Source organism: Chenopodium album, chromosome 3, assembly GCF_948465745.1.
Source record: "Chenopodium album chromosome 3, dcCheAlbu1.1, whole genome shotgun sequence".
NCBI lineage: Eukaryota > Viridiplantae > Streptophyta > Magnoliopsida > Caryophyllales > Amaranthaceae > Chenopodium > Chenopodium album.
The window spans coordinates 77,992,026-78,003,346 of NC_137836.1; the positions used below are offsets into that span (position 1 = coordinate 77,992,026).

At 33.7% G+C, this 11,321-nt stretch overlaps 2 protein-coding genes across 2 annotated transcripts; both read right to left on the reverse strand.

Annotated features, from left to right (window-relative positions):
* Positions 1–224: 224 nt before the first annotated feature.
* On the reverse strand, positions 225–1,562 carry LOC145617872 (glutathione S-transferase U8-like). Its single transcript, XM_081672629.1, has 2 exons — positions 1,148–1,562; positions 225–717 (listed from the first exon to the last, which is right to left on the reverse strand). Exons 1-2 carry the CDS (start codon positions 1,475–1,477, stop codon positions 325–327), a joined length of 723 nt encoding a protein of 240 aa, XP_081528755.1. The 5' UTR covers positions 1,478–1,562; the 3' UTR covers positions 225–324.
* A 4,679-nt stretch (positions 1,563–6,241) lies between these two features.
* LOC145625439 (uncharacterized) lies at positions 6,242–7,360 on the reverse strand. Its single transcript, XM_081678480.1, has one exon. The coding sequence runs from the start codon at positions 7,358–7,360 to the stop codon at positions 6,242–6,244; it is 1,119 nt and encodes a 372-aa protein (XP_081534606.1).
* Positions 7,361–11,321: the final 3,961 nt, after the last annotated feature.

An 11,321-nucleotide genomic window follows, 5' to 3' on the forward strand; every position in this document is an offset into this window, starting at 1 on the left:
TTTAGCTAGATATGGCTCTAGAGTAGATCATAATTCAAATTTATTATTATTATGAATAAATCTAAAATCTCAAAACATCTCATTGCAAGAATATCCATGGTAGTAGTTAGAAAGCAATAACAATTAAATCAAGATCAATTAAATTAAATTCCAAAGAGGCTATGCCTTAAAACGGTCCAATTAGTCACCATGTAACCCAGCATAATAACAATAATTTGGTGGACTGAGTATGAGTAAAATTGAGCTCATGAAGATCAACCTTTGTAAACGTACGAGCAAATAATAACTGCAAAAATAGTAGCAGAATCGCGATGAGTTAGACAACTAATTGCTTGCTCGTCGATTAGTCTTGTTATTTTCCTCAATTTTAGAAGCCTTAGCAGCTTCAATGCGAATTTGGTAGTAAGCAACGAGTCGTTCCCAAGGGGGTAGATTTTCTTTTATGACTTTGCAAGCAATAAAATCATCTTTCCATTTGCTTAGCAATGGGAATGACTCTTTTGTGAGTATTTTCTTTCCAGCAGCCTTTTGAATGGCATCAAGCCAATATGCAATGAAATTGGCTACTATGTCAAGATAACCTATGCTTGTTCCTCCAAAGAATTTCTTCCCTTCGAGTTCCTTTTCTAATGCATTCAAATTGTCTCGCGCTTCCTTTTCTGCTTTTACTTGTTCATTTTCGGGTCCCCAAAAGGCTTTCCAAATTGAAGGTAAGCACTATATATAAGAACAACAAATTTCAATTAGTTTCATCCAATAAAACTAATACCGATTTATATCTTAAAAATGTAACAAACAAAAGTTATAACACAAAACTTAATTCTTTATTTCATATTGCTTGATCAACATGTGTTAAGATTGTGCTCTACATGACCATTTTAGTACATTTTTTATCAAAAATTTTCTACACAAAATTGAATAATCCAATTTGTAAATAAATATATTCCAAATAGAATGATAAGTTATGCTTAAAGATGTATGCATCTGTAATATGAACATAGAGTTAATCAATCTTGAAATGAGCTACATTTCCTTAAATTCCAATTTCCTTTAATTTTTGTTTAAAATATCCAAGACCAAAGAAAAGGAAAATGAATGAATGAATGAATGTATATAATATAACAGCATTGCATATGTGATATGTTACCTTCTCGTCAATAAATCTAGCCCAAAATCGAGCCATAGCTCGTTCATATGGTTGTTCAGGCAAGATGGAAGGCGTGTCGTTCCACATCTCATCAATGTACTCCAAAATCACTAGTGACTCCGCGATGGGCTTACCATCGCGGACAAGAACTGGAACCTTTTTATGAACAGGATTGTTCTTGAGAAGTTCAGGACTTTTGTTCTGAATATCTTCTTCAATGTAATCATATGGTAAACCTTTCAAACACAAAGCAATTTCTACTCTTTTACTAAAAGGGCTGCACCATAATCCTAGCAGCTTCATTTCTGGATCAATAGCCGCCATAATCATCGATCAAATTTTCGACTTTTCTTCAATAATTCCTCTGAAACTTCTAGTTTTAGATTAGGATAGAATCATTTTCTTAGACCATATATATATATACACCAATTTAATTATGTAGATTAATTATTGATTAACTTTACACTATTTTATTAATTAATCATCACATATAAGTCATAAATATTCCACCGGTCCATATCACTCTAATTGTACATATAATTGTATAGTATTATGTGTTGAATGTTCATAAAAACATTATACTAATTTCTTGTGACATGATCAATGATATCATTTTAGTAATATTTTGACTTGAATCATTCACTTTTTTTAGTAGAACTTTCTATTTATTATAACAATTTATGTATTCCATTTGTGTCAAATTCACCGCAACATGGAAGGGTGTTCTCTTTATTCTGAGTCAATACCACTTAAATAAATTTCTTGTTTTTTTTTTGTTCACACGAGAAAATGAAAATTCTAAAACTTAATTATAAGATCAAAATATTATCGAATTGTTTCATTAGTTTTGTTAGAGTGTAAAGGACAGAGTGTTATTGTACTATTGCTGAGATGAATAATGACAAGTCGATACCTTAGATATCTTGGTGATTACCATGCCACTATACGCTTTGATGTATCATGCATTAAAAACTAAGGAGTAATTCGTACTATACCTTTTCACATCTAAACTCATTTGGGAGAGTAATGAATGAACAAATAAAGATAATCGGCATACTTAATTATATAGATTTACCTCATTGCATCACTTATAAAATTGATCTGGCTACGTGTAGCCTAACCCAAGCAACAATTCCATCCAATTAAGATCTTGATGAATTTTGAGTAAAGGTCTATTTTCAAAATACTAATTTTCTATAATATATATAAAAAAAATAAAAAAAAAAAAAAAAAAAAAAAAAAAAAAAAACATAATTAACTATATATTCGAATGGTTAAATATGTGCCATGACTCCAAAGTATATTATAAACCAAATAAGACAACTAATTTGAGACAAGGAATACAATTTTTCGATTAAGTTAAGGCATGCTAAAACTGATATAATTAGATAACTATCAATTTTCTACAGCTTGATTACAATGTACATCTAGACTTTTTTAGACGCGATCCACCCAAATATATATAGAGTAAAGTGCATGTAATTTTAAACCATATGCAATGTAGGTTTAGCCAAATGCGTGGAGGGACATTGTCCGTACAATTTTATGAGAATAATATCAAACAAAAGGGAACTTTCCCCTTCAATTTTTTAATTAAGTGATGCTTTAAATTTTCTTCTTTATGAAAGAAGAATTTTTCAAATAAGCACAAAATTAGTGCTTTCAACGTACATCCCTATCGATTTTTTTGGTTAGTTGGCCCACATCCTAATTTTGTTGGCATGTGGTCCAACGTTAAGTACAAGTGTTATTCATTAAAAACACTAGTTAAACAACTTGATTAATTAGAAATCAGTAATTAATCATTAATCTTTAAATTAGATTAATTAAGTAGACTTGGCATCTTTCGATTGGTCGTGCTCTACCACTTAGAGGATGCCACATGGCTTCAGCATGCAATTTCTTCATGACAAGCACAATTCTATGTCTAGTAATTAACTCATTACTTATTAAGTTATTAGTATTTAACTCAAGAGCATGGAAAGTTTCAATAAAAATAGCAGCATGAGACACATTGCATGTTCATTGTTCAAGCTACACATCTATCCAATTATAATAATTTTGTATACAAAACATATAATATACTAGTATCATTTATGTATATTTTTTCCAAGATTAGTAATTCTATAGTTTTAATGTGTAATAAAATTATCGATTTTCGTGGCTAGGTCAAATGCATGACATCTAAAAGAGTGCAATTCAGAGGGAATATTACCCCATGCAGATAGTGAAAGGGTGCTTATTAGATGTTTATGCTTCTTATCAGTTTGGCCAAGTCCTTGCGGAGTTGCCGGCTGCAATTGGCAACCACATACCGCGGTGTTAATTTAAATTTAAGATGTGCATCTAGTCATGTTGTAACCTTTTTATTACTCCTATTTTAATGATGTGGATAATCTTACGATTCAATTCTTCATCCTTCATTGATCTAGCTAGCATGCATGTCATCTCAATCCTATCAACCTTATTATTTCTTAGTAATCGACCTATAAATAGAGAGGGGAAGCAAGCAAGATAACACTTAACAATCAGATCAATTCAATCTAAGAATATTTGGCAAGCTGTTTTGCCTACAAATTTCTATCTCTTGCTATGCTAAACGACGTATATATCTCATCACATTTGACTTTGTCTTCTTTCCTCCACATTTATCCTCACATATGCATCTAAGACATTCCTTGATAATCAAGGAGCAAAACCACATTTTAGAAATGAAAATGGTAGAAGTATGATCAAATGAACATAAAGGTGTTAGAATAAAACAAATGGTGCTTTAATTTAAACCATCCCTTATCCTCTCCACCCTTAGCCTGTTCATCTTTTAACATTTTACAAAACTCTTAGAGGGTGTTTGGTTCGCAAACTGGTATGGGGTTGGAATTAGGAATGAAACCATAGTAGTATGTGTTTGGAACTTGATTCTTAATACCATATGTTTGGTATGATTATGGAATGCAATTTTTTTCTTTTATTTGATACCTAAAAGTATGGAAATGAGCCAAACTCACCTCCCCCCTAAGGTTTCTAAACCCCATACCTAGCTTGGGGGTTTGAGGTATGGGTTTGGAACTCTTAAAATCATAAAACGAACCTAAAGTATGGGTTTAAATCATTCTAAATCCATATCTTATACTTAACTACGTAAACCAAACACCCCCTTAATGATTGTTCTTTCGATTAGAAAAAGCCACAGTAAAGAAATAAAATCGCGCTTCTCTAATTCATGTCTTTGTTGCACCTTCAATTCTTTGCCTTCCCCCCTCTTCCTTGTCTCCCTAATATAATAAGTCTATCATGCACTCGTCCCTTGTCCTATTTAGAAAGACTCTTCTTACTTCCTACGTATAATTTCACAATTTCACAAAATCAATATATATAGTGTTAACAAAAATCGTTAGTTCCTGTTTGGGTCAAGTCCATTGTCTTAAGCCCATTGACCTGGAATTACGAGAATGTCCCTCCATGATCCAGCCCATCATTAGTCAGAGCAAAGTACGGATTTACCCCTAATCTATCCAATTAAGTACAACTTCTGCCACCTGAAACTACATCTATAAATAGCTCTCCAATCATTCATGATGGTAACTTTTTTCTAATTCTCTAACCTTCTCTCTCTACTTTCTCTCTCTAGAAAGTACATTTGCTAACTTAAGCATCGGAGGGGCTCTCCCGGGTCACACCCCCAGGGCAGCTAACCTTCTCTGTTTTGCAGGCCAAGCTCTCGGACATCAAGGCGAAGCCCTCAGACAGACCCTTGCTAGGCAGAGCCGAAAGACATATGGACAATCGGACACAAGCTCTAGGACATCTTGATACCTTACTACCCTAAGACTCCCAGGAGCATTCTGTTTCCAGAAACAGTTCCCAATTAAGTAAGATAGAAATCAAATGCCGCAAGCTATTGGATAACCAGCCCAACATATAGCCTAAACAAATACTCCATAGGAGATAAATTGTACATGTAATGTAACCAATAATTTAAGAGACAACAACGAACATACCATTACCATACCCTAAACAACACACAATGGAACGCATTAATCACTAAACTAACATTAAAGGCTATTAAATGCGATTGTTACACAAGAAGATAACATAAGATAATCACAATTGATGATCAAAAACAAACCCAACTCCCTTTATCATGCAATATAAAACATAAATCACGTACAATTTTAGTAAAAGAAAACTTAATTCTATGCCCAAAAAGTTTCTACGGTTAATTAAGACTAATGTATACATAAATGGGGAAAGAAAGGGAAGAGATATGTACCAGAGAGGAAGGAATTAACGAATTATATTCAATGAGAAGATTGGAAGAGAAATGTACCAAGAAAGAAGTATGTTGAGAAGACTGCCGCCATTTTTCTGCTTCTTCGCCTCTTACGTCCATATACCTTGCTACACGCCATCAGGCATGTCTAGCTAGGCAAGCTGCATTATACTTGCTGCTTAGAGATATAGAGCAATTTCTACGTACCATGCATCACGCCATCAAGCGAATGTTAGGGTCTGTTCTCATACGTTTATTTCCAGTTCAGTTCAGCTCCTAATTTCCTTCTCTTATAAAATATTCATTTCAGTTCAGCTCAGTTGAGTTTAGTCAATGAGAACAAACCCTTATTATATCAATCTTTCTCTAAAAGGAGATTGAGCTTATTTAAGATCGAGCTACCATTGTCTCCATCAAATCATAATCCTAATAATTCTTTAAGATATAAAATTTTCTGTTGTTTGTATCAGTTACACCGACATTTAAGTGTAACCTTTTTGAATATAAATTAAGCTAACATAACAAAACAAAACTAGTACACAAATATATAATACCCTACTAAGAATAACTTATCATAGCATAGGAGATAACCAAAATGGACAACAATGAGATGACCTTGAATGATGACCTGTATACAAAGGTTGGATCGTCCCATCATCCATGGAATATACACCCATGTCATGCCCTCCAACATAACTGATTTTAGTACCATAATAAAATGCTCGAAGATCATCACAAAAGTATATACAATTGCTTCGACAACCAGCATCTTTAGCGTTGATAGACATGCTTACATTAAGGCCCAAAAACAGAGAAACACCCTACAAAACATTCACCTCCTCCCAACTTTTTGTGGATTCATCAAGCTTGTAGACACTAAAATTACAAGTATGATACTTACAAGTTTCACCCATCAAAGTTTTCTTATTTACTATTAGAATATTGCCATTGGACTCGATAATATATCGAGTGATAGAACACTTGTACTCATCCCCTATTTGCTCTGTGATTGGAGGCCCGGCCAAATAAGGCTGTATCTGTTGTGGGTGTTCTGGATCATGGAGGTCGGAGTAGAACAAGTTAGCTTTGCGATCAACAAAAATCAATGACCTCATTTGGTGACAGTAGAAAACATCTTGCATAGGTAAAGTATAACTAGTTTTTAAAAAAAAACACCCGGATAATATTGTCCAAGCATTGTCTCCCGGCATTGCTGCACCTACAAGGTGGTTATACATAACAACCACAAGCCATATGACATCATCATCATTATCATAATTATCACAAACACGAGCATCAATATCAACACCACGATACTTGCTAGGAACTCGAAGCAAGACCACTCTAGAAAGAACAGGGCCATATATCTCTACATAACCACTATCACGATCACTATCACTATCACGATGGAAAGTCGATTGAGAAGGAAGGGGTAGCCGAGACCTAGTAAAAGGATTAAACAAGTACATCTCTCGATCAACACCTAATGTGACAACCCAACCATAAGGCGAACCCCAACAAGCCCTCCCGTGCATTTCAGGAATGTTAAAATCATAACTCATGTTCCTATTCCAGCTCATATTTAGCAAACTTCTTTGACAACAAAGAGGGTCAATGCTTGAGTAATACAACCCCAATTCGCGGTTGCTTATAATAATACTAGAAGCTTTATCGGAAGGACAAGATGTAGCTTCTCTAATCTTGGATTGTACTTCAGGACCGTCAATGCCATCAGTTAGCATTAGCCACGGCATCTGATGCCGCGGCCATTTTGTTCTTAATTTCGCAATATCACAAGCATTGGCAGCACGACGCCATGAATGACAAACACAAGAGAAATTGATGAACTCTATCACTGATACAATGTGGTTTTCAACAATTCGTATCAACAATTCATCTAAAAGTTTTGAGTAATCTACTACTGCACCCCTCTTCTCCATGCTCCTAAATTATCAAAAACTATAAACGAACTACAATAAATCAATTACAAAAATATCAGATTGAATTCAATGAAGAATAACTAACCAATTTTAATAAATCAGGCAAAATAATTTTAGGCAAAGAACAATTTTTTTTTTTTTTTTTTTGAAACCCTAAGTTAAATATCGATACTCAAATTACGTGACACAATGTAAATTAAAAAAATGCTAAAAGTTTACAGTAAATTCATAGTAATCTGGATGCATAATATCAATCTTGATTTGAATTTAATCAGTAAACCACTAAACCATACAAATTAAATCAGCAATTATGTATTATTAATTATAAAAACGTTGCCTTAAAAAAAAATTATAAAAAAAACGTAAAAACTAAAAAGGGCTAACCTTGTGATTGCGCAGACGCTACCTCCGCTTGCTAGTAGGGAAGGCGTGGCTACGGCTTAAGAATTGGAGGCATGGACGCGTGTAATTAGGAAAATTTATGTTTTTGTTTAGATTTATACTAGGTTAAATCCCGTGCAATGCACGGTTGTTAAATATATTTGACAATTTTATTATAAATTTTTTAATATAATGACTTGAGTATTAAAAAATATAGAGTATATATTAAACAAAAGCATGCAAGAGAAAATATTTTAAAAAACATGTAATAGTTATAAACTTATAATGGATAGTTTAATCTTTTAGGAAAAGATTTATATTTTATATAAAACAAATTATGTCATAATTTCGATATAATTTTTTTTCCCTTTAAGTAACAATAATTTTTTTAAAAGGTACTTTTGGCGGGAAATTATTTAATAATACATTGACAAGTGTGTTTTAAGATTCGCTTTTAGTAGTATGTAATTTTTTTTTTCCCTTAAGTAACAATAATTTTTTTAGAAGGTACTTTTGGCGGGAAATTTTTTAATAATACATTGACAAGTGTGTCTTAAGATTCGCTTGATTGATTGATTGATGATGTTAGGGACTTACGAGGCGTTTGGCAAGTGGGAATGGTAATTTGAGGATTAGAGGGTTGGAATTCAATAAAATACGACAATTCCTTGTTTGGGGTGTGAAAGATATTGATTGGGAATAAATAACAAATTTTTTTTTTGACAAGCAAATAACAAATTTACAACAACACCCTTACTAATATTATATCCTTATGCTTTCACTAATGACAAAATGGTATTTTCCTATATCCCCATCTTTATTACTTGCCCCCCCCCCCCCCCCCCCCCCTCTCCCAAGTAATAAAATCATGGGAATATATCAATTTTATTCTCATTCTTAATCCCACCTACAATTCCCCTTCTCACAAAACAAACAAGGCAATATATACTCCCACCTCCTCAATTCCAATTCCCATTCCCAAGCCCCAATTCCCACTTACCAAACACCCCCTTAGGGTTATTCGGCCCTGTAATTAGGAAAACTAGAATTTATTTTATTTTATTTTTGGGAAATTCTCAATGGTACTCTTCAATTTTATTTTTTTTTCTCAATGGTAAACACTAAATTCTCAAATTATCTTTGGTAATCCATAAGTTGTAAAACTAATTTAATGGTAACATTAGTTAAGCATTTTAAGAAAATTTTAACCATGGTTTAAGCTTTAAAAGGGAGGGGAAAGAAAAATGTCTAAAATACCCTATTGAACAAAAACCCACCACCCCTTCTTCCCCCTGTCATCCCTGCCCGCCAACCCCTTCCTCCATAAAATCCGGCCACCTCCTTCCCCTCCTGTTCTGGCCACCCCTCCTTGGCCACCTTCCCCTCACTTTCCACTCCATTTTCCGACTAATTCCCTCATGAAACCCCCTACCCGAAACCAACAACCCCAAACTGCGTCGAAATCTTTCCCCGGCGAAATCATAGCTAACCCTTCAACGAATCGAACCAGCTACTTCCTCCGATGGTTTCGATGAAGATCGAACAAGCTTCAACGAATCGGGTCGATTTTGGCGCAGGTTACATGAATTTGGAGCTAATTTCACGAACCCTAGGTCGAGATCAACAAGGTTGTTAGGGATTTGTGGGCTCATTGTTGTTGTAATTGAGGAAATTTGGGTTGAATTGGGTGAAATGTAATCGATTAGGGGGTTGATGTCGGCTGTTGGGGGTTTCGGTTGGGGTTTTTCGAGGTTTGGGATGGTTTTTAAAGGTTAAGAGTTCGTGGGGGTAGGGAGAGGGCCGGTGGTTCATGTGACGCCGACACCGGAGGGTCTGGGCATGGCCGGCGCCGGGAGATGGGGATAGAGGCTGGAGGCCGGTGGCTAGCGGTGGTGGTTGGGGGAAAGTGTGGTGGTGATTTTTCTTATTTTTTAAAAAAAAAATTAATTGTTAAAAATTAAATGAAAATCTGATTTTTAAGGGCATATTAGTCATTTTGCATTTAGCTAACCATAGTTAGACTTATAAATATAAAGTAATCTCACTAATACTACCACTGAATTAATAATACAAATAATTTATTACCAAAGATATTTTAATTCTTTGATGTTTACCATTGAGAAAAATAAAAAATTCAAGAGTACCATTGAGAATTTCCCTTTATTTTTTATAGGGAAAAACTAGATTATTTGTTATAGGGTTATTTGGCCTTATTCACTTCACTTTGAAATAATAATATTCAGGGTCTGTTCACATTTACTTAATTACAGTTCAATTCAGCTCCAATCAGTTCAGTTCAGCTCCTAATTTTCTTCTCTCATAAAATATTCAATTCAGTTCAGCTCCGCTCCAATCAGTTCAGTTCAGCTTCAATTAGTTCAGTTCAGCTCAGTTTAGTATAATGTATGGTTGGTGCACCCGAAAAGAACATTAGGTATATTTAAAAGAACATGGGCGAAAAAAAGAACATTATAGATATTTATAAAGAACATGAACGTAATATGTTATTTAAATTTGATTATTATGTTCTTTGAGTTTGAAATATATGTTCTTTATATTATATACAATATGTTCTTTAATGTATGTACATTTAAAAAAAAAAAAAAAATCATCCGAGTAACTAGAAAAAAGAACATGATCTTTACTGTATTATCATGTTCTTTTTGTAAAGCCTTTATGTTCTTTGGCTAGAGGTGATCAAAGTTAGACTGACCCGACTTGATTTTGGACTGGTTTTGGGCAGAATTTTTTTGTCCCCAAATCGGGTCGTACCCAGCCCGTAAATTTAAATTTTTGGGCGAGTTTGGGATTGCGTTTTTATGCATTTTAGTTGATTTTTTTTTACTCAACCGGAAAAGCCCGCACGGCCGGACCATTTTGGGCAGGTTTGGGCACGAAAACTTCAGCCCAAAACTTGGCCCGACTCGAGAAGTGAGCTGATTTTTTAAGCTTGCCCCGGTCCGCCCAATGATCACCTATATCTTTGTCTAACACGAACATGTTCTTTTTTATCAAATATAATGTTCTTTTTCAAACACGTTCAACCACCCAAGTAACCATGAAAAATAACATGTTCTTTTTATACAGACTTTATGTTCTTTGTAATGTCACGTTCTTGTCAAACACAAACATGTTCTTTTGTCAAACACAAGTATGTTCTTTTTCAAACACTAGCATGTTCTTTTTTTTTTTCCATGTTCTTTAAAATATGCCTAATGTTCTTTCCGGGTGCACTATACTATTTTCAAGTTTAGTAAATGTGAACAGACCCTAAGTAGAAACAATTTCATTTTAGTAAAAATAATTTTAGTTTAGATTAATAAAATTAATTAATTTCAGCTGAGTAAAAATAAATTACTTTAAAAATTTTACTATTTTTTATCTTTTTATTTAATCAATTTACCCCACTTGATTGCCACCTCACCAAGAATAAACTACTTAATAATTTTAAACCCCTCTCGTACGAAAACTTTGCAAATTAAATTACCAAAATACCTTATAGCTTACCTTTACATATCAAATTTTTAAGCTAGTATATTTTGTAACTAGCTTCAATATCATGTTTTTTTATTATTAATAA